The sequence below is a fragment of the Pteronotus mesoamericanus genome, unplaced genomic scaffold, assembly GCF_021234165.1.
Source record: "Pteronotus mesoamericanus isolate MK-2021 breed Mesoamerican mustached bat unplaced genomic scaffold, CSHL_Meso_final contig_100, whole genome shotgun sequence".
In the NCBI taxonomy this organism is placed as follows: domain Eukaryota; kingdom Metazoa; phylum Chordata; class Mammalia; order Chiroptera; family Mormoopidae; genus Pteronotus; species Pteronotus mesoamericanus.
In genome coordinates, this window is record NW_026554999.1 from 19,363,346 (window position 1) to 19,386,988 (window position 23,643).

Genomic DNA, 23,643 nt, shown 5'->3' on the forward strand with positions numbered 1-23,643 from the left:
TGTGGGGTGAGGAGGCCGGACAATCCGGCGACGAAGCCCGGGTGAGAGCACCAGAAAAACAAGAACAGGGGCCAGGGTCCAAGGCGGAATTCCCGTGAGTTGACTACAACTATCACAAGCAGAGGAATGGACTACAACTCCCAGAAGGCTGCGCGATCACGTAGGCTGCTAGATGGTCTCGTGAGATTGCGTGCCAATCAGAATCAGCGCGAAAGCCTTCAGAGAGATTTTATTTGGGGGCTACCCCGAGACGTCTCTGGCGAGGGTGAGGAGTCGAAGGGAACTCGGATCTTGGCGGGCTGGAGGGTGGGTCCTCGCGGCAGAGCGGGAGGGAGACCGGAAGAGCTTCCCCTGTGACTGAGTCTGCGATTGTACGTGTGTGAGTGAGAGAGGGACCTCGCTTTCCTCTCTATGAAGCTCTGCTCTCCCTGGGGTTGGCGGCTCTGTATATGTAGGCGCTATGGAGCATGTGGGGACCTCACTTTTCTGTGTCCAAGGGGAGGGAGCATTAGGGAACTCTTCCCACCCGGCCAGAACCTAGCGTGGGGAGTTTGCAATATCTTGCGCTCCTAGATCTGCTTTGTGCTATTCGGAGATTGTCCAGTGCTGTTTAATCTAGTTTAAAAGGTGGCCCTGTCAGTTCCCCTACGCTTACCTATTGCCTTAAAAAACAAACAAACAGACAAACAAACAAACGTGATCCGGTTTCCAAAAAAGGAATACAGACTGCCCCAAGTAAAAACTACTATCTTTTAAACGTTGGCGAAATAGAAAAAGAGCCTTGGGATGTTGCAGTTATCCTATAGATCGCCTAAAAGTAGTGAATGGCATTTAAAAATTAGAATGAGGGCCCTGGCTGGTGTGGCTCAGTGGACCGAACGCCGGACTGCGAACCAAAGGGTCCCTGGTTTGATTCCCAGTAAAGGCACATGCCTGGGTGTGGGCCAGGTCCCCAGCTGGGGGTGCTGGAGAGGCAACCACACACTGATGTTTCTCTCCCTCCCTTCTCCTCTCTCTAAAAAAATAAATAAAATTAAAAAAATTAGAATAAAGCCAAATTTTGTCAGAGAAAAATTTTGTGCTATTTTTTGAAGTTATAGAGGTCCTTCCCAGATATTGGGCAGGAGAGATTCCCATGGTGGGGAAGTGGTGATGTCTTGGAAGCAAGGGTTTTCCACATTTTCCCCGTGGGTGAGAGGTGACATTATTCAGACCCTTGCTGGAAGACCACATGTGTGAATATAATTTATCCCTTTCTCATTTTCCCTGTCTCTCCCCTTCCCTCCCCCAACTTGTGACCTTGAGGAGGGTTGCCTAACAGGCTTACAAGTACTGCAGAATCTAGTATACAGGCCTCTAGTTTGAGAGAAGAGCAGTCTTAGAATGCCAAGGTCTTGAGTGCTTCCTGAAGAGTTCCTTGCCTTTCCTTAGGGGAAGGGTTTACAATACCCCTGTGGCAATGGGACTCCTTTTAATGACTTGGGGTTTGGGGACCGTTTGACACTTTGGGGAGTGACAAGTGGTTCATTACTACTGGAGCAGAGTAGAGTGCGTTGATTGGTGGGAGGTGAGGCCAGAGCAGAAGCCTGGGGCCGGTAGTGAGGGGCTTGTACATTAGGCTAAAGGATTCAAACTCTTAATGTATCCTGATCTCTGCTTACCCACCCACCCCCATCCCTGAGTTTCGTTCTCCTTTTGCCTTAAGCCCCAGCCCTTCATCATTCCCGTGTTGGGTTGGGCTCATACCCTGTCTGGCCCTTTTTTAGCCCTGATTCTGCTCTAGCTCCACACCTGCCCTTTTTGTGACTGGTAGGTAGCCCTGACACCTTACTTAACTCTGCCATAACTGAAGTCATCAGAGGGGATTTACACACCATGAGCCTGCCACAAACTGAGGCTCTTTACCCTGTCTCTGGCTTTCTAGAGGACAGAGAAGCTGCTATTCTTCTGACTGGCTTACCTGCATCTCTTGTGCCAGGGAGCTTGAGGCTCAGTAATCATAGCCTTCAGCCCTATAACCTCTGCCTGCCAACTCTTTGTACAGCTCAAAAGTTCCCAATGAGTAATAGCAGAGCCCTGGGAGATGTCTACAGCTACCTTGGCTGTGCAAAGTAGGTGGTTCTAACAGGAACTGGATAGAGTACAGGCTTACTAGTTTGGGATTTGATCCTTTGTGAGCATAAACAAAGAACTGCCAGCTGTCACCCTCCTCCTCAGATTGAATTGACTGGACCTTGCTTTCAGATGTTGGTTAAATCACCCACTTTCTATTTCTCGAATACAAATAACCCTCCCCCTCAACTTTTCTAGAAAGGTGGGTAGTTTTGGGTCCTTAGCAAAGATTGCTCAGACTAAGATTGGGGCAGGGTAAGCACTAAATCTTAAACTGTCCCACCTGTTGTGGGTCATCGTTGAAGTCATCAACATGGATTCCTGCCCCAGGTTTAACTGATTGCTTTCAGTAACCTGTTCCTTAGGAATGATATCAGCTTGATATGGAGGTTCAGGGGCTGCAGAGATGAAATTCACCTTCTGGCTTTACTGGAATCTCTCTGGCTGGCATGAGACAGGGTCAAGGTTTGAGATCTGGCAGGTAATTTTCCCTGGAGAGTCAGGAATGTGCCTCTATCACCTACTATGGGGGCTAATCAGCTTGCTGATTAATTCTGGGAAGAAGCTGGGTGACAGGCTCTTTAGACCTCGCCACTTGCTAACAGGGCTCCTCAGGCCCTGGAGTAGATGCAGTTTTGCTCTGGGCAAGCAGGGCCCCGAGTGAGCACTGGTGAGCAGAGATTGAAATTATTGGCAAATGGTACTGTGGGGGAGTCTTGCTGAAGGGCAGTGGCCTGTGTTTAGCCCGTGCTCAGAAGAGTCTCGGCCTGTGGGAGATCCTTTCAGGTAGGAGTGGGATAATGGACCTAAGCATGATCCTCAGCTCATGAGGGTATGTACTTGAGTCTTCAAAGTAAATACTGGGTGAAAAGTAAGTACTAGGGAGCCAAGGGGGCTGTAAGTGAAGAGGAGGCCCCTATGGCTGCACAGGTTCAGAGGTAGCCATTGGGCAACTCACAGGCACTTCCTTCTCAGGGTGTACCTTGGTGTCCTCTTCCCTGCTGATTCTGCCCATTTTGAGTGCATCTTCTGAGAACCTCTGGTAGAGAAAGCCATTATTGCTGTCTTTCTTGCATTGACTCTGAAGGTTTCTTCTGGAAGAAGCTTCAGAGTTCACCTAGTCCTACCTCTGCATTTTCAGATGAAGCGACAGATCCAGGGAGGGGAGTACCCTGGGTCAAGTTTACACATCAGGTCAGATGCACAATCATGGGCAGGGCCCAGGGCTCCTGATTCATAGGCCAGATGTCTGTCCTCTACCCCACCCTGCTTCAGAGGGTACCCACCAGGTGCGCGGTGGTTGGCAATTAGACCTGGCCACACATTCAGGGAGCTTCCTGGAGGTGGTGAGGGGGAGCGGAGAGGGAGAAGCAAGGACACTGATGAACAAATCGAATCAGCGATTACCAAAAACGTGCATCCCAGAGAAGGAACCATCTTAAATTCCAGATTTGGCTCCTGTCTTCTCAACTTATCTACAGATTCCCTGAAGGCAGTGCCTGTTTCCCACAGTTCCTTTGCCCAGTGCTAGATGTAATTGGTCCTTAGTGATCGTTGCTGATGGAATATGCCTTGCTGGCCCAGCCTGGAGAGTGTAGGTTTTGGTGTGCCCATCTGTCACGGTATCACGGGCACTCACTTTCAGCACGCCTGAGGGCCAGAGGAATAAACCGAGCAACTGGCCTGACTGAGTGGCTTACGTCCCTTTATGCTGGTTCCTTTCTGGGCTTGGATTTGTAGAGTGGTGCCCAGTCTGATCCGTAGGGACAGGGACAGAGAGGCAAATCTCTTAGCTCCCTAAAGCACCTACATCCCTACCCTCTTGTTGCCAAGGGTTCCACCACACAGGCATCCTGCCTTTCCCTTCAGGTCAGTTAGCCTGGCCCGTTGCCATAGCTCCTTACCCTGCTCCTCCAGTCTCACCACCACCAGGGCCCCCCTCACACTGTCACCAGTGCCAGCACCATCTTTCTAAAATAGAAAGTCACCCTTGCCCTTACCTCCCTTGACATTAACCCTGACCTGACTGCAGCCTTACCGTCCCGCGCCCCCATCGCACCTTAGCCTCACTACTAACCTACTCCCTATTCACCAAACCTGCCACTCTCCTGTAGGCCTCTTCACCTTGTAAGATTGCTCCTTCTTGCAAAGTTACTTCCTTCTTTCTCTGGAAAACTTACTTGTCCTTTAGGACTCAACCTGAATGTCAATTTTTGGGTGCCTGACTTCCTCCGACATTTACTCCTGGGTGGCCACAGCCCCTGGTATAGACCTTCCTCACAGTGCTGGCCACATTACATTGTGACTGACCTATGCATGTTGAGGGTGTCTGGCCTGCCTATCAAACTGTGCTCCCAGAAGCTGGGACTGCTGATCCCTCAGGATCCCCAGCAGCTGTTCCAGGGTCTGACAGGGTGCTCAATACATTTTGGCTGAATATATGAATGAAGTGGGCACCGCTTGTTTTGCTTTTTAGATCCTAAATCCTGACAGAGCATTATGGAGCCCAGTTCTGTCAGGCTTCCAGGACTTGAAGCCACCAGACCCCCCGTGGAACCAAGGGCTGCACCCTTGGTAGAGAGACGATTCCATGTTCTTGTGGGTGTCACTGGGAGTGTTGCAGCCCTGAAGTTGCCTCTTCTGGTGTCGAGGCTTTTGGACATTCCTGGCGTGAGTATATTCACTAGACAAGCATAGCAGCTTCTGACGTTAGAGCATTGCTGTTCCTATGGCCAGCCCATTTTTGTATAGGGCACAGGATTTTCTTTTTCTTAATTGTGGAAGTCTTCTGTGCGCAATGGTATGATGGGAACACAGGAAACAGACCAGTGTGTCAGTATAACCAAGATCTGGTTTAGATAATGTGGGCAGAGCTTAATGGAAGACTGGGAAAGGAATGCTCTGGTAAATGGAGGGGTTGAGTTTCCATATGTTGACCCTGAGATTCCTTGAGGTCCTGCCATGGGAGGAGGGCTAGGCGGAGAAATGCAGCAAGTTCTCAGTGCCCCCTTGCTAGCTTGGGCTCACTGTCCCCCTTTCACTCCATCTTGTACACTGTGGCTCTATTCTTCTTCCTTAGACACCATGGCTGTCCTATCAGCCCAAATATATCACTAGCAACTCTCATTTTAACTTTACTCTTTCAACTGTTCAGAGATGCCCAGGGGCCACTGGGAGGGGGGTTTAGCCCCCTGCTCTTGGCCACACCATCTCAATTTTGGTCAGTTTTATATACTGGGGTCCTGGAGCAGATTCTTCTGTTCCAGAAGGAGTTCAAGGCTTTAAACAATGTGAAAGTCAGCAGACAATAACCCACTTCCTCATCAACTGCCTGTTGGTCTCCCTCTGTCCCCTACTCCATCCTGATGGCCTTTGCTTTGGCCAGCACTTGCCAGGCTGCACTACCCTCTGCGCCTCTACAAATTCTGTACCCAAAATTTATGTAGAAGGCTTCCTGGCTACCTCAGCCCATACAGTTATACTCCTTTCTTTTTTATTTTTTTCCCCTAAGAGAGTATACATTTGTTATATTATTATTATCGGTTTATAAAATTTATTAAAATTTAAAGTTATTTTATCTTCTATCCTATGAGCATCCATTCAGCTGCCTTTCAACTAGGTGCGCCAGCTGCATGAATACTGTCATAAATGCCTGGGAATCTTCAGGGTAACAGGTATGCCTTTGCTGAAACCTCTTTGCTCCAGGCCTTGTAGCCAACCCAACTGTTCACACCTTTATTTTAAATGTCTCCAAAATCTGCACCCCAAGCATGCCAACCATAGAGGAAAATGTATGTCCCATAGCAAAAAAAAAAAAAAAATAATAATAATAATAAAAAAAAAATTAAAGCCAGTCCAGACATGTCAAAGACTCAAGTCCACCATTCCAACTTCCAGCTGGTTCTTTTTAGTGCCTGTCTGCCCATGGCAAGAGTGTGATTCTTGTGTTTTAGAACCCTGGCAGCTGTTCTCATTCCTTTGGCACAGAACTAGAAAATGGACACAAAGAATACCAATGATACATACTGTGCAGCCACAGTAAACATTAATGTCATAAATATTTCAGCTGTAGAATAGAATTTTTTCAGAAATCCTCCTCTCCACTACTCTTAAACCATTGCAGGCTTCGAAGACAGTATGCATTTCACTACGATCAACAAAGGCTGTTGAATCATTGAATGAGAATATACACAGAAGTGTACTACTCAAGAAGCTTGGTAGTAGTTATGGAGTGTCTAGATTGTGAGGCTGGGGAACCGGGAATCTCACAGCCCTGAACCTCCAACCTGAGGGAAGCCGCCCAGCTACACTGGTTGTGAATCAACTGGGTAGTTGTTTAGATAGAATTGTGTTTAAATCCTTGCTGTGTCCTTTGGTAGCTATGTGACCTTGGGCAAAGTTCCTCATCTGTGAAATAGAGATTTTAATACCTACCATGCTGCCATGTTTTGGGATTCCTTATAGATAAATAAGGAAAGCCCTGACTAGGGTTGGGCGTTGTCCCACAAACTGAAAGGTTGCTAGTTCGATTCCTGGTGAAGGCCCATGCCTGGGCTGCGTGCCAGGTTCCTTTCCTTTTAAAACTCACTTGATGGCCCCGGCTGGTGTGGCTCAGTGGATGGAGTGCCTGCCTGTGAACCAAAGGGTCGCTGGTTTGATTCCCAGGAAGGGCACATGCCTGGGTGTGGGCCAAGTCCCTAGTTGGGGGCATGCTAAAGGCAACCACACATCAATGTTTCTCTCCCTCCCCTCTCTCCCTTCCCCTCTCTCTAAAAATAAATAAATAAATAAATAAATAAATCTTACCCCCCCCCCCAACTCATTTGATGTATTAAAGTGGTAAAGACAATTTATTCAGAAAAGCTGTTTCAATCAGGGAAGAGATTTCAGTATAGAACAGGGCTTAATTTGATCACAACAAGGAAAAGTGGGAATTTATAGCCAAAGAGCAGTGTGGGGGTCAGTGGATGGAAATTGCTAGGCAGAAACATCAGCAGTAAAGGGGGATTCTACCCCAACAGGATTCTTGCTGAAGGCAGGCGGGGTGATCAGACATCATCTGGGGGATACTGGAGAATGAGAAGCCTGAGGAGATATCCAAGCAGGTCAAATATCAGGGTGGGGGCTTCTGGATAAACCAATTTAACAGGATTCTTGCTTTTGAGGACAGGGCTCAAAGATGAGCCTAGTCAAAAATGTAGCTCACAGGAGCCTGACTAGAGTTTGGTCAAGGAGAGAATCTTGATCAAAATGTAGACCATCATTTGCCTTTTGACATTGCTCATTTTGTTAGACACTAGTTTTGTGGGGTAGTGTTAAGCCGCTGGGGCTCAGGTGGTACTTATTTATTCCTTGCTTGTTATCTGCACAGCACCCCTACGGCAGGGTAGCACAGGTGGGTGTACCCTGTGTGTCCAGCAGGGGGCAGTGTTCAACTGCATATAACCATGTTGGTATTCCAGGTAGGGGCTGGGAAATCTTCCGCTATTTTTACTTTCCAAAACTTCTACCCTGAAACGCAGCCCCTCACCTCTCTGCTGCTGCCCACCCCCGCCCCCACCACCCCCGGCGCCAGGCTGGAACAAACAGTAAAGCAAGCAGCACGGATGCCAGCTAGGCCAGAGGACAGAGAGGAGTGTCTCATGGCTGCTCCGAGGCTGGGCACTGGTGCTGCGGGGGCACTGGTGCTGCGGGGGCAGGGCCACCTGGGGCCTACCGCCCCTCATGTGTCCAAAAGTGTTGGTAGGAGCTGGCCAGCTAGAGCCGTGAGGGTAGGAGGACTGGAAAGGGTTGCAGCAGTGACAGCCTCTGCCACTGCCCCCTGGGGAGGGAGGGAGTCATGCAGTTCCCTTTTCCCATGGCCCCAGAGCAAGTGAATTTCCGGACTGGGGGCGGGTGGGGGTGGGGAGTCCTATCCCAGGAAACAGATGGGCAGCTTCAGAGCTGAGGGAAATGGCAGCTCCTGGCTTCCTGTCATCCAACACAGCCACAGTTTTAGGGGTCTGAGGATGGGGTGGCCTGGACGAGGGAGGCTCTCCATCCACTCCAGGATTTTTAGCCTGGTCTACTGATGGACAGACTAAAAAGCCTGGAACAGGACTCTCTTCTCCTTCTCTGGCTGGAGTTGATGCAAAAAGTCAAGTAGCCAGAAGGGCACTGGCTGGGAGGAGGAGTGTCCTGACTTAGCCTCTTGGAGCGGCTTTTTTTGGTTTAAAATTAGGATGACTGCTCCCACCTATCCCCTTGGGCTCTTGTCAAGGGTGAGGGAGGGGACACAGATGAAACAGGTTGCCATCTTGTGTCAAAAACTAGGCACAGCTTCTGGCACATGGAAGCACTTAACAGTGTTTGTTTTCTGTCCTTCATCCTCTTTCCCCTTGTCATGTCCTTTGGGCCAGCCATGTGGTGTGGGTGTTAGGGTTGGTGGGACAGCTCATGTGGGAGGAGTCATGGGAGCCACAGCCCAACTGCTCAAGTGGAGGACCCACATTCATGTCACCTTTGGCCCTCTCATCCTGCAGGTAGACAGCTTCTCAAAGGGCCTGGGTTTGCTTTCTGGGGCCCTTGTCAGGTCTTGATAAACAAGGGGGATCCCTGGCCTGCCTTGTATTGGCCCAGAGGTAGTGACCTTTTCCCTAGCACTTCCGTACACTCCCTTTCTGCATCACCACCACCAGCGACCCCCCTCTGCCAGGTCCCTTGAAGCAGTCCTTCTCAGCTCTTTGCCTAAGTCATGGGTTTACATGCCAAGACTCCCTTAGGTATGCCTAGATTTTGACTAGCAAACAGGAGGCTGGGGTGTGGGCTACACAGAGTTGGGTAATTTTGCAGACCTGACTCATAATTACTCCTGATTCACCTGCATTCAGGCATCCTAGTGGAGCTACTGAGCTAGAGCCAGACCAGGGAGATTGTGAGGGGGTGATGGAGAAGGGTACATTTGGCTTCAAGACTCACACACCAGCAGTTGGGAGGAATGCCACTAGTGAAGAAGCCTTGGAGGCGCTATGTGAAGTGGGGGAAGTTGGGCAGCAGGGGCCAGCCCTGCCTCGAGAGAGGCAGCTGAGTGTGGAGGATTTCTCTCTCTGGGACCTTGGGCAAGTCAATTCTTCTTTATAGTCTCAGTTTTCTTATTCATGCAATGAAAAGAAGGTACTCAAATGATCTATCTCCAAGGCCTCTCTGGCACTAGTGGTAGAAGATTCTAGATGTGGGGGCACAAAGGACTAGGACCCAAATGCAGCCTGAGAGAAGGTCCTGGAGGAAAGGAGCTTCAGGGAGTTTTGCAGTTCCATAATTGTCATGTAACTGGGCGGCAGTTAGTCTGAGCTGTCAGCTCAGTCATTTCTGCCCCTTGCTTGGCACTCTTCTCACTTGGAGGGAGAAGACAGATGCCTCTAGCTTTGCCAGGGCAGGCATCAGCAGGGCTGAGAGCCAGAAGGGGATTTCCAAAGGTAGAGAAAATCTCCCACTTAGGGAGCTGGCAGGCTCTGGTTTTAGAGAAGGATACATTTCTAGAATGCCCATCAGGACATTTCAGAGCCAGCAGGGTGAGTGAAAGAGTGCTTCACTCTTATGTAGTATGAAGTAAATTCTGCTTTTCTGGGGGACTATTTGGCAATATCTAAAGAAATCACAAATGTTGACAGCCCTTGATTCACCTATAGTATAGTGAAGCCTGTGTAGTATATTTGTAAACATCCATATATATGAGGATATTGATTATAACATTGTTTATAATTTAAAAAAAAACAACAAAATAGGAAACAAAGAAGATGTCCAACAACAGCACAGAGAGGTGTGGTGCAATTATGATTCAGCCTCTCAGTGGATTCGGTGGTGATGGCTCAGAGGAATGAGTGGATGGATCTCTGTGCTGACGTGGAGCCATACTTAAGAAGTGTGTGAGTAAGCAAGGTGCAGCACTTAGCAAGCTGTGGCCCACAGGCCAAATCTGGGCCTGTGGCCCCTTTGTGTATGGCCTGTGAGCTAAGAAGCGTTTTTACATTTTTAAATGGTTAGAAAAATCAAAAGAAGACACATAAAAGCATATGAAGTTCAGATTTCAGGGTGCATACTGTTTTATTGAAACAGCCACATTCACTCATTTATGTGATGCCAATGACTACAGTCTTGCTACTACAGAGTTGAGCAGTTGTGACAAAGCCTAAAATAGCACCTGGCCCTTTATAGAAAAAGTTTGCCACTCCACCCATGTAGTGTGATGCCTTCTGTATGTTCACATCTGAGTTACTGCCTGTAATTTTCCGGCAGAAAGGGAACCTTGCATTTTTTATTTTGTATCATTCTGTTCAATTTTAATTTCCCTACCCCCTAGGTATATTTACTTTATTTTTAAAGTCAGTCAGGGCTTTTGGTAGGGATATTTGGAACGTTCTTTGTAACTTTATGTTGCTTTTTGTTTTTTTTGTTTTTTAATGTTCATGGAAGAAAGGCAAGCAGGAGGGAAGAAGGCCTGTTTGAGGTTTCCCTTTCTTTCCCTGTGGGGGCCACCTGCCACCTCTGTGCTCCTGCTGTGGAAACTGGCCCATTCACCTGTAGTGCTGCGAGTTATTCGGGGCTCTACTGACTGGGCTGGCCCCTTTCTCCCTGGTCTGTTCCTCTAGGGATTGAACTCTTCAGGCTGCTGGTCAAGGGCAACCAGTGCCAGGCCAAGGGGTCCTGACCTCAGGGGCCTTCCTTGATACCCCAGAACAATGTCCTCATGGAGAGCCTCTGTAGTCTGTCTCTCTCATTACATTCTTGAGAGTTTTCTTTTGCCGGGAGAGGGCACAAAGGCATTGGCAGCTTGGTTCTGCTTGAGTGGCCGGAAGGGCTGATGCAACCAGAACACCAGCTGCCCCAGGAGGCCCCTTTGGAGGCAGAGCCTGGTAGGAAAGAGCAAAGGCCACAAAAGGGCCGGGATAGCACAGTGGGCTGAATGGACCACTGGAGACCATGTGGTCTGAATGGCTCATGGCTCAGAAGGGGAAACCTGGGCTAGAGAGGAAGGAGGATTTGCTTGAGATCCCACAGCTAGTGAGTTGGCAGAACTGGGGCTTTAGGCCAAGTTTCCTGCCTCTTATCAGTGAGTAAACTTGAGGAGCTCAGGTCTGGGGCCTGCGCATTCTCTGCTCAAGCTAACCACAGCTGTGAGGATGAGAATCTCCAGAAACTTGTGGACTCTTGCCTTGTCTGCCTTGCTTCCTGATCAGGGATATATATATATCCACCCAACTTACTAAGGGCAGAGCCTGTGTCTTGGCAGCTCTAGCCCCTATGAGCATAGCAGACTAAGTAAATGTTCGCCAGCTGAGACATCGTTATGAACCTTTGGGACACCCAATCAGTCAACCAGAAACCCTTTGGAGATTTGTTAATGATGCTACCCCCTCCACAGATTCCCTTGCCACGTGCTGACTGTCCTGGGCATAAAGCCTCCTTTTCCCCAGAGTGTACCTCCTCCCACCTGTCCATGCTCAGCTTCATGTCAGCTTCTTGGCTGGCCGCCAGGCCCTGGGCACTGCCAGTGTCACTGCTGGTCAGCCTAATGTCAGGAGCCTCTGCTATGTGTGCCGGCCCAGAGGCCTGAGCCTCCAAGGCTCAGGGCTCCTTGCCCTGTGGCAGGTTAAGTCATGGCTGATGTTTCCTCTAGAATCCTCATCAGTCTGTGCAGCCATCATCACACACTCTTCCAGGAACACTCGCTCTCTTCCAGCTACGCAGTTGCGGCTTCCAGCTGGGGCCCTTCTTCACTTGTAGGTAGCTGAGCAGTGCTATTTAATATGGTAGCCACTAGCCATATTCAAATTTAAATTTAAGTTATTAAATGAAACCAAAATTCAATTCTGTAGTCACACCAGCCATACCTCAGGTGCTCGATAGCCAACTGCGGCTCATGGCTGCCATACTAGGCAGCTCAGATGTAACACATTCTCATCCCTGCAGAGAGTTCTAGTATGTAATTCCGTAGAGCAGGTGATTTTGCCCTCCAGGGGACATTGGACAATATCCAGAGACACTTCTGGTTGTCATAACTTGGGGAGGGGGTGCTACTAGCTCATGGTTACAGTGGGTAGAGTCCAGAGATGGGATTTAGAGGTAGAAATTTAAGCCATGGAGTTTGTCTCATTGGGTGGCTGTGGAGGTACTTCTCCACAGGTTTAATAATCTGTCCCAGAAATAGCGTGGGTCAGACGGGGGCCTAAAGTAGAAGAGGAGGTTTCACTCCAAATTCTGTTTTCGTTTCCCTTCCCTGACTCCAGGAACTCCAGATGGGATTGCTGATGTCTCTTCAGCAGAGAAAAGGAAACCAGACTTGCCAACTGGTTTCAGGAAGAAATTACTATTAAGTGCTAGGCAAGATATAGGCAGCTTTTATAACAGGGTCTGGCCAAGCCCTGGTCACACCACACAAAGAGAGTCAGGTTAAAAATATTAGATATTAAGACCGTTGCAGTGGTCTTGCCAGGGGACTACACACAGAGCTGCCTTTCAGCACCCATGGGGTATGCGGGAGGTTGCTTTAATGCCCAGCCCTGCTTCTCCTGGGGCCCAGGAGTGTGTAAGAGAAAGCCAGGGAGGGTTCTTGCCCTCAGGAGTTTTTGCCCTGCCAGTTCTCCTTGGCATTGGCTGGGAGAAAGGTCAGGGTAAAGTGCGAATAGTCTGAGTAATTTAGTATCTCAGAAGGTAACACAACTTGGGGGGGTTGTGTGTGTGTGTGTGTGTGTTTTAAATATGGCAAACTTGGGGCCCAGCTTTTGGCTTCTAGGACCTTTTGGTAGAGTGAATGAAAATGAAAGAACAAAGGCCATAGAGTTGGTGAATCAGATCAAGTGACATCCCTCTAAAACCAGAAAAACTGGCCTAGGCCTGCTGGACAGCACTGGGGTCATGGTCACTTCCAAGGAGAGATGGCTGCTTCAGGGAGGCCAGGGTAGGGGCACTAGGAAGGATGGGGCCATCACATACTTTTCATATTACTCTTTAGGTAAGGACAGTGGTTCCGGGAAGCTCCCTAACAACTGTGTGCCCTGGGAAAATAGCCAGAGAGGAATCAATTGAGAGACTGGGGGAGGAGCTTAGAGGGAAGATCTCAAGCAGGGGCTAATGCTCAGGGTGGGAGCCCTACCTGGACCCCTGGTTGGAACCTTCCAGGGTCCAGGGAGAGGCTGAATGAAGGCCCCGAGACCGTGAGGGGATCGTAGAGGGAAAGAAAGGGTAGAGCAGTGAGAGAGGAAGGAACCCCTAAACAGAGCCGTTACCGAAGGAATGCTTCTGAAGGCTGGCCCCAGGCACAGTCTTCACCTTGAGGCCTGGCAGGCAGTTTAGGAGCTGGGGCGAGTAGGGGAACTAGATCTTCAGGAAGCAGCTTTCCAAGTTTCAGAATAGAAGAGGATAAACTGGAACATTCTTAAGTGGCAAATTTTTCGAGATGGTTGGGAAGGTCTTAGAAATAAAGAAGGCAGTGACTAGAAGCTGATAAGAGTGCATGGAAAGCCCCCTGTTGAAGGAAGTTGGAAAACAGATGGAAAAAAGGACATGTAACTAAAGATGAAGGTAGCATATGGTCCAGAGTGAGGGGAAGCGTGTGGTGAAACTCAGGATGACCAAGAAGAACAAAGAATGCCTGCTGTTGGAGGCCAGTGGCACAACATAAGAATGAACAGAAAGAAGCTGGAGGGACTGGAGTCTGTTTTGTTTTCATCTTTTCTTTTGAGCTTGAAAAGGTAGGACAAATAGTGGTAGGAGGAACATGAACCCCCCCAAGATGAGTGATTCATCTGACCTTGGCAAGTTCTGTCTTGGGGTGCTGAGGTTATAGTCGGTGACCTACAGGTTGTGTGGGAGGCAGCAGAGGGGCTACAGGCAATACATAACTAATGTCTGTTCATCAAAAAGAAAAAGGAGGTGGGCTCCACAGTTTATCGACGAGGCTTGTAAGCACTTAGGAAATGGTTGTCACAGGGCTTGATTGGGCTCACTGGGAATAAGGCATATCAACTTTAGTTTATTTTTTTGAGTATTAGACAAACTATTTTTGGATTTAGGTGAGGTTTTGATGTAATCTTAAGACATCCCCTGACTACCTGGTGGTGATGTCAGCATGTTTGCAACCAGTGAAAGATTCTGCTTGGGAAGGATTCTTCCCCACGCCCACCCCCCAGCCAGCAAACCTTATGGAAGGGCTCTGTTCTGGATTTTGTTCTGTTCATGATTTGAATTCGTGTCTCAGGGCTTTACTGATGGTGGTGGTGCTGCCTGAGAACAGGCCAGGAGGAACAGGACTGAGATCTCAAGAGTTCTCCATAGCTTGAGCAAACAGCAGGCCAAGTCTGGAAAGGTGGACTTTATCAGGTAAAAGTGAAAAGCTACATTTGGGACCAGAAAGATTAGCCGCACAGGCATAGTCTAGGGCTTGTGGCTTGGTAGGAACATGGATGAGAAGAACTCTTTTGAATTTTTGCTAATTGCAAGCTACATATAAATCAGCAGGAGGATGTAGCTTCCAGAAGAGTTGGTGTGGGTGCAGGCGTTGACAGACACTCAGAGGGTCCCAGGGATGTGATATTCCAGGTTCCCCGAGCCTAATGCTGGGACACCTCTGGCTCCTACAGGCAGAAGAATCTCTGACCTCTGAGCTCTTTAGTTCTGAGAGATTTCATTTCATTTCGTTTGTAATTTTCTCCCCTCTGTTTTTCTGTTCTCTCATTCTGGAATTCATGGAACTCTGGAATTGATCTGACTTTTGTCATCTTTTTCCCTTGCTATTGTCTATCTCTTTATCTTTTTGTCCTACTTTTTAGACGATTTCTTCTAAACTTATATTGAGGGTTTTTTTTTTGTTTTGTTTTGTTCTTTTTGTTTTTTTTTTACTTTTATTGATTCTAGAGAGAGGGGAAGGGATGGAGAAAGAGAGGGAGAGAAACATCAACCAGTTGCCTCTTGCATGCCCCCCAATTGGGGACCAAATCTGCAACCCAGGCATGTGTTCTGACTGTGAATCGAACTGGCGACCTTTTGGCTTACAGGATTGATGCCCAACTAACTGAGCCATCCCGGCCAGGGTGACTTATATTGAGTTTTTTATTTCACTATTTATAATTTTAATTTCCAGGAGTTCTTTTTTATTCCCTGCATGTTCATTTAAAAAAAAAAGAAAGTGTCTGATCTCACCTAATCTGATCTGATTTGATCTGCTGATACCGCTTTCCACTTCCATCTTCCAAAAATGTGTTTACATATTTTAACTGCATTTTGCTTTGTTTGGCGTTTTTTGTCCTCTTCTCTTGGTGGTTCATACTATTTACAAGACCTCTTTACTCAGTGGGCTGTTGGGAGGGAGCAGAGTTTAATCCACCTTATTTAACTGAAAGTGAAATTTAACTTTCACTTAACCTTTATATATCCTTTTGTTTTAAGTGTGTCTGTTTAGACACCTTTTGATGTGATTGATGGATTTAAAAACATCCAATATGAGAATCTGAATTTTGACCAGGGAGTTTAAACCATTATATATTTACTATAATTACTGTTAATCAGGACTCCTGCCATCTTATTTAATGCTTTATACTTATCACGTGTTCTTTGCTTCTTTTTTGCTTTCCCTGTCCTTTATTGTGTAGACTGAATTTTTCAAAATTCAAAAGTTAAATATTACTCTTCTTACAGTTACCTCCAACTTCCTATGCCCCAATCACTGTCTGTGTCTTAAGAGTCTCAGCACCATCCTGCCTCTCTCTGCTCTCCCCACCTGTGTTGGTCCCTCAGCAGTGCAGTGGAGGGAGGTCAGCCCTGCCCATTTGCTGTCTTGTTCAGAACTGGACAAGGCTTGTTCAGGGCTGTCCTAGAAGGGACCCCAGTGCTCAATGGGAGTTTGATTTAAACGACTTTTAAAAAAGGTCCCAACATTTTGAGCAAGTTCCGAGGATGACAGGTTCTAGGGGGGAAGTGAGAGGGAGAATGGACAAGTCCAAGAGCTCTCCAGTAGAGCTGGAAACAGCAGACCTTCTGAAGTTCTTTTGCAGGCTGCCTTCTTGAGACTTCTACTCCCTGTTTTGCTCTTAAGTGCTGTGTAGAATACTGTCCTATAAGAGGCAGGGGAGAAATGAGGAGAGGGGGCTTTGGGGAGCCGATAGGGAGGGCTGGGACTAGATTGAATGGGCACAGGCACACCCCACCCAAAGAGGCAGCCGTTACTCAGTCCCACTAAGTCATTATCAATAGGGGTGTGGAATGTGGAAGAGGAGCTCCAGCAGTGCCAGAGCTTCCAGGTTTTTAAGAAAACCTTTCACATTGTGTATATGGGCTCAAAAAAGTTTATAACCCCATGCACGCCAAACAGCATGTCTGCGGACTGGATCTGGCAGACAGACACTGCCACCCATGGCCCCTGCTCTGGTTAGTCAATGATTCTGTCCATGTTACCCTTGACATCTCTCCCTCCTGGATAAATGTCCCCGAAAGGTATGATTTCCTATATCCTTCACCTCTCAGCCACCTCCTCTGGGCCCCTTTACCCTGCCAGCTTAACTGCTCTAGTGCCATTCACATTACCGTGTGCTGTTTCTCACAGCCATCATTCTGTTAAGCACCGTAAACATCCCCCTTGTTTGCATTATTAACTTATCAAGTAAATGAGTAGTGTGAAGGTAAACTTTGTTCTTGCCCCGCGAGTGGAGGACACACGGGTTTGGTTTTCCCAGCACCTGTCTGCAGCCGGAGCCTGTGAGTCCTTGTCCCCAGGAGTACGAGAAGGGCCTCTGCCTGCTCTCTCTCTGGGGCATGGATGCAGACACCACATGCTGGGCTCAGCTCCCAGTGCCTTGGCCTGCAGTGGGCGGGGCTTATGTGGCCCAGAGCCCGGAACCTGTGAGCCTCCTTGGGATGGCCCCTCCAGCCTGTCATGGCCTCTGGGGTCCTCTTGTCCTGCAGTCCCTTCCCTCCTGGCTCTGTCTCTTGCTTCACTCTACCGGAGTGGCAGGGGCCTGCAGCATTATAAATGTGGGCAGTTGGTGACTCATTCATTACTCATTCCTCTGCAGCCCCCTAGATAGGGAAGTGAGACAGCCACACCTGGTGGGACTTGACCTTTGGGTAACAGTGGAAGTGGCTATGCAAACTGCCAGGGAGTGAGAAGGCCTCTCTATAGCCAGGCTATGAAGAGAGCGCTTGCCTGGCCCGGCCCCACGTGGCCTCCAAGAGTGGCTCTGGTAATAGTTCCTCTCTCCCCCACTTCTTTCTTTGTGACAGCTGGAAGTAGCAGTGGTTACGACTGAAAGAGCCAAACATTTCTACAGCCTCCAGGACATTCCTGTTACCCTGTACAGCGATGCTGATGAATGGGAGGTCGGTGCTGCGGGCCCCGGGGCTGCATTCCATCAGAACCGGACTGTCCTCCTGCAGTCCGTAGTCCTGGTGGCTCAACCAGACAGGCGAGGCTCAAGTCAGCAGTCAGGGCCCTTGGGCCAGAGAAGATGAGGAAAACATCTGTCTAGCTCTGGCCTGTGGGAGGCCTGCAGCCTCCTCCCACCCCCGGCAGAGCTCAGCTTTGGCTCTGGCTCTGTGCCTGTGGTTGGGTGTCCTTGTACTTATCTGGGCTGATGAAACCACAGAAGAGCTCTGTTCCCCTCACCCTTGTCCACGTGGCTCCCAGTGTCAGGGCTCTCCAGAGCGCCTCACTTCCCACAGGCACTGGGCCCTGCATCTTCTCTCCCACAAAAGGGTGGGCATCGGCTAATTCACCAGACATCAAGTGTGAGCTTCACAGGGGTGCCCAGCCAGGCATTTTTAAACATTCTCAGCCTAGAACATTTCTGATTGGTCCGTCTTCCCCAACTCTGCCCCTCCCCCATTTCTCACTGCCCCAGACATTTCTCTCTGTCCACTGGCTTGGATGGCCCAAGCATCCTCCTCAAGCAGACAGGGCAGGAGTTCCGTGCCAGATGTCGGTTCTCTTGAAAACCAAACCATAAAGGGAATATCTTGGAAAGACAAGGGGCATTTGTTTCCTCAGGCCTGGTTTCTCTCAGGCTGTTGGCTCCGCAGCCGGTGTTCCCACCGCCTTAGCTGTGGGAGGGAGTGGCAGCGGGCTTGGGCAGGGGTTGCTCAGGTGGTCTTCCTTGGGTTCCTGACTTAGTGTCCCTCATTTGTGTTGCTCCTTCCATCCTCCCTCCCTCTACATAGAGCTTGGTGAGCCCAATGACCCCATTTCTTTCTCTCTGCCAGATGTGGAAGCACAGATCTGATCCAGTTCTCCACGTTGACCTGCGGAGGTGGGCGGACCTTATGCTGGTGGCCCCTCTTGATGCCAACACTCTGGGGAAAGTGGCCAGTGGCATCTGTGACAACTTGCTTGTGAGTGACTCCCTGTGCCCTCCTCCTTCCCTGGGCCTTGCTCTCAATTTGCTGAGCTACAGACTGCCTTTGCACAAGGTTCTTGCCTTGAACTCCTTTTATGGTGGTCCAGTTTGCTCAGAACACTGTCCCCCTGCTGCCCACCCGTCTTACCTATACTCTGGCAAGTAGGCAGAAGATGTGGTCCTCATGGATGGACTCGGCTTGCAGGTACTCTCTGGGGCTGTCCACCTCTCACCTGCCCTGTGTCCTTCATTCGCTTCCCTGCCTGGCCCCTGTCCCTCGTTGCTTGCCTTCTCACCAGGCTCTGCGTATCCACATGGGGACCTGATAAGAGTGTTTGCTTCCTCATGGGTCTCTCATGCACTTATCTCTTTTGTGGCCTTAGCCACAGGTGGCGGTGTGGGTTTCCTGTGTATTGTGGAAAACTTGGAGGGGATGTGAGGGCAGGAGTATAAGCTGATGGACAGTGGAGGAGAGGAACACAAGTTCAACTGTGCCAGGTGGGGACTGATAGACCTCCAGGAAGCTATTGTCCTTAAAGAGCCTTTGTGTACTTGATCATCCTGGGAAGAGTTAGGCATGATCTCCCTCCTCCCTCCCTCTGCTTCATTACCCTCCCTTTTTTCCTTCATTGAGCTGTTACCTGGCATGAACTGGACCCCATGCTGGGGAACAGGCAGGACAGAGGGAGCTCACAGTCTGGAAGGAGAGGGCTTTTGGTCACCCATGCACCCAAGGGAGTATGCCCTTGTGTGTCGCCCAGTCTTAAGTGACACCAGTTGGTCTTTTGACAATAGAGTCACCGCCTTGCACAGTGCTGGGCATATAGTAAGTGTTCAATAAATACTTAGTGTATGCATAGGTAATTAGTAATCTTATTTTGGCAAACAGCCAGGAGTTTTTCAGTGTTGAATAACACTTCACAGTGGTGAAGAAGTGAATCACTAAGCTGGGTCAATATTTTGGAGGGCCAGAGAGGTTAGTCTCCTCCTATGCTTATTGATGGCACTTAAGGCACTTTTGGAAGAATCTAGTGATTTGAGCATCATTTGAAGAAGAGCAGCACACAGATTGTGTGGCCAGTAGCAGGGCGGGGAGTACAGAGATGGGTGAGCCTTGGGGCAATGTGATCAAGAGGGCTTCTCAGAGGGCCTGGGGCCAGGGCTGACAGAGCAGCTGGAACCTGGAGTCTCCTGCCACTTTCATTCAATTGTGTCAGAGTTGTATGTGGCCACCACTGTGTCACCAAATCTCCAGACCCTGCCCCTGCTGGTCAGCAGCTGGCCAGTGTGGCAAAGCACATCAACCTCTAGGAGTTAAGCCCTGACCTAGGCCACTCTCCAAGGGCCCCCTCCTCTCTCCCGATAGTTTGGCTTCCCCTTTTTCTTCAAAGCTGCCACTGCTCCTTGGAATCCTAGTGTTCCCTCCTCCTGAGTTGACTGAGCAGTAGAATATGTTTCCAAGAGCAGTCCCCAGACCATTTTCCTCAAAGGGTTTCACTTGAAAGCAAATATTTTAAGGAATTGCAAATCTTACAGTGTTTAAACTGTCACTTTGCTCTGTCATCCTTTCTTAAAAGATGTTGTCTCCTTATATCCCTGAAAAGAAGCTTGTCCCTGCTACTTCACTCCTTCAGTTCTCCTACCTTCCCAGTGACCAGAACTTAGGGTGCTGCTAGAGCAGTGTGCTGGGTGCGAATCTGTATACTGACCCCCGGACCCTTGGCATCTGACCTGTCTTCTGGCCTACTCAGTCCTTGGCCCTTTCTTTGTGCTAAACAGCCAAGCATATCCAGAAAGAGAAGGTGACTTCCCTGGGTCACTAGTCTAACTAGGAGCTGGTCTTCTGACCAGGATCCAGTCCTTTTCTCCACCCAAGCGGATTCCCAGGGACAGAGCCTGAGGTGCTGAATATAACATTGTCCACACAGAAGTGACTGTGGGAACCAATGCCGTCTTCATGCCTCTTGTGGCCAGAAGGTTCAGATGAACTGTGGTTTGTCCAGGGAGCCCTGAAGTTCGAGATGAGGTAGGCATAGCTAGAGAGGTGTGGGACATGGGAGGGTTGGGTTTCTGCTCTGGTCAGTGTGCTTTGTTTTGAGGACACGCAGAAACCCCAGCCCAGCCCCCACCCCACACCACATGCAGCAAGAGGGCTCTTCTAGGTATGCTCATGACTTCTGCAGAAGCAGCAGGTGGCACGGGGCCAAGAGGAAATGTGACTGAAACTGTCTACTCATAGTCCCGTTGCTAAACTGAGAGGTCTTGGTGGGAAACATGCTGGTATTTGGGACTAAGCAAACAGCCAGATCCTGAGGCTGTGTGCTGTCCTACTTCCTTACTGTCCCCAGGAGAGGGCAGGGGCACTGAGAACGGTAACATAGGTCCTGAACTCTTTATTTCATTGTTTTCTGGACTCTCCTTTCTTTTCCCAGACAGGCCGCACTTTAAGGAAGGCGGTGTGCCAGCTTGTCTCTCTGAGGGGCCAGCAGTCCAGGAGAAGGTGACTAGAGTAGTCAGCATGGAGGGGCATACTCCTGGGGGCCCCAGAGCTTGTTTATCCCCCAGGCAGCCTTTGACCCAGGGAACTCATGCCCATAATATTCATAGGAGCTACCGTTTCTGGAGCCTGTACTTTCTGCCAAGCTGTGCGTGAAGAGCTTTAAGTGTTTTCACACGCAGTCCTCAAACTACCTGGTGAGGGGGGCTTTTGTAAGAGGAAACTGAGACTCTTGGCATTAAATAACTTGTCCAATTTCTCACAGCTAGTAATAGTAGATAACTCAGACAGGATTTGAACCCAGGTCTATGTGATTTCAAAGCCCACAGTACTAAGGACTTCCTTTCACAACTGCTCTGTGACTGGATGGGAGGCCTGGAAGTCAGGAAGTGGTGAGGCTGTGAGGTGCAGTGAAGGTTGTGCAAAGCGTTGTCTGGATGTGTGACCTTGGACAACTGCTCACCTCTGGGGAATGCAGCTCTACCGTCAGTGAAATGGACAGCACCTTCTCATAGGGTTGCCGTGGCGGGTTCATGGAGCATATATGTGAGGGTCTTTGTCACATGTAAGATGTTTTTGTTGCCAGCTTTGTTGGCCTTGAAGAGGAGTCAGTGTTCGTGTGCATGGGTCCTACCTGCTGAGCGGTCTGGTCCTTAGCTTTGTGGGTAACTGCAGAGTTGGCCTTCTGCTGCCAGGATTGCTTCTGTCTGCGAGTTGTGGCCGGCTGTGGAGAAGCCTTGTGGTTGGGCACAGGAAGACCTATCTGCATAGGAGGGGAGGTCTGCCTGGAGGTGGCTGGTAGAGCACCTTCTGGGCCCTGTGCCACAGCCTGTGGGGAGGTGGAAAGGGGCAAAGAGACATGACCCTCCCACCCCCTGGGGGACAAGAGACAGCTCGCTGTAGACAGCAGCCCCCAGTTATCCCAACGCCGAGGCTGGTTATGGCCCAGAGGATGGTGTGCAGGATTGGGAAGGGCTGGCGGGCAGAGCAGCAGGCTTTCCCACCCTTCTCCCACCCTTCTTCACAGACCTGTGTCATCCGGGCCTGGGACCGCAGAAAGCCCCTGCTCTTCTGCCCAGCAATGAACACTGCCATGTGGGAGCACCCCATCACCTCGCGGCAAGTGGGTCAGCTCCAGGCCTTCGGCTATATCGAGATCCCCTGTGTGGCCAAGAAGCTGGTGTGTGGCGACCAAGGTGGGCATGATGGCCAGGTTTACTTCTTGTTCTCATGGCCCAGGATCAGCCCTGGGCTCAGATCCCAGCCTGTTGTGACCTTAGGCAAAAATTCTCCTGAGCCCGGCTTTCTCATCTGGAAGATGGAAATCATAATTCCTTCCCCTCAGAGTTTTTAGAATTAAATGAGATAGTTTATGTAAGGTGCATGGTATGCTAGGCACATAGTCCATGCATATTTCATGACAGCTATGGTAGCTGTTCTTGGGGCCTGTCCTAGAGAGGTTTCAGAAGGATGTATGGGTCTGGCTCAGGCAGAAGGTCCTAGCCTTCTCAGGTACTGGGCTGTGGGTGGAGACCTCGGGGGAGCACTGGGTGGGGTGGGAGTGGGAGGTTGTACACTGCCTCAGTCCGCAGAGCCACAGCAGAACTTTGCTCCCTAGGTCTGGGGGCCATGGCTGAGGTGGACACTATTGTGGACAAAGTGACGGAAGTCCTCTCCCAGCAAGCTGGCTACCAGCAGAGTTGAACCCAGGATCTCTGTCGTGTGTCCCTCTGTACCTAGAGTGTTTTCAGGCCAAGTCAGTGAGGGTGCATTGGTAAAGTATGGTGAAAATTCTCCTTTGCTGAGTAGGGACCTGGCCTGGGCCTTCTCCACAGTCTCCAAGGGCCTGTTCTGCCCCAGGTTAAATTGGCCCAAAGGCCCAGAGCTCAACTTCTTTCAACCAGGATACATCAGCTATCCGGAGCTCCTCCCTGCCTTTTCCTGGGAGGGGCCCAGCAAGCCAGAGGAGCGAGCTGCCATATTGTCCCCGTGCCTCTGGGAGGGGCCTGAGGAGTGACTGACCAATTTTGATTCTACATGCCTGGAAACCACTTTTAGAAACTGCCTCCGCTGGAGGTCCCCAGTGTGATGGCCCCCTGCCCGGCCTTTGGAGCATCCGCTGCCATGTGGAGTCAGTAAAGCCTGAAAGTTGGCAAGACCCTGAGATTTCCCACTGACTGTACTGTGAGATGTGGGTACTGGGAAATAAAGTTAAATGACCTTTTGAGAGACTCTGTGCTTCCTTCACAGCCTGCCTGTGGTCTCAGAGATCGGGGTGTTGCTAAGTGTGGGTTGGGACGGGTCTGGGCTGACTACTGACTGGTGCTTCTTAGGCCCCCATGTCATATGATAGTTAAGGACAAAAGGGCTGTGAAGCAAGACAGCCCCTAGTTTAAATCCCAGCTCTGCCACATACCGGCAGTGGGGCCTTGGCTCAGGGCTCAGCCTTTCTGACCTTCACTCTCCTCATCTGTATTGCCTTACCCTTACGGAGTTGTTGAGAGGATCAAATAAGATAATTTGTGCAAAATAACCACCCCACTGAGTACCTTCGACACACTACATGTCAAATAAATGGAAGTTAAAGCTAGATATGTGTACATACCAGTGAGTGTTCTTAACATTCACTGAAATAGACTGTCTCATTTTGGGAAAAATAAAATCCTCACCCTA

At 49.6% G+C, this 23,643-nt stretch overlaps 1 protein-coding gene across 1 annotated transcript; it reads left to right on the forward strand.

Annotated features, from left to right (window-relative positions):
- Positions 1-205: 205 nt before the first annotated feature.
- On the forward strand, positions 206-23,167 carry PPCDC (phosphopantothenoylcysteine decarboxylase). The gene is made up of 6 exons (XM_054585667.1): positions 206-265; positions 4,589-4,782; positions 17,365-17,460; positions 18,340-18,468; positions 21,998-22,166; positions 22,589-23,167. The coding sequence occupies exons 2-6, from the start codon at positions 4,612-4,614 to the stop codon at positions 22,672-22,674; spliced, it is 651 nt and encodes a 216-aa protein (XP_054441642.1). The 5' UTR covers positions 206-265; positions 4,589-4,611; the 3' UTR covers positions 22,675-23,167.
- The last annotated feature ends 476 nt before the right edge of the window (positions 23,168-23,643 follow it).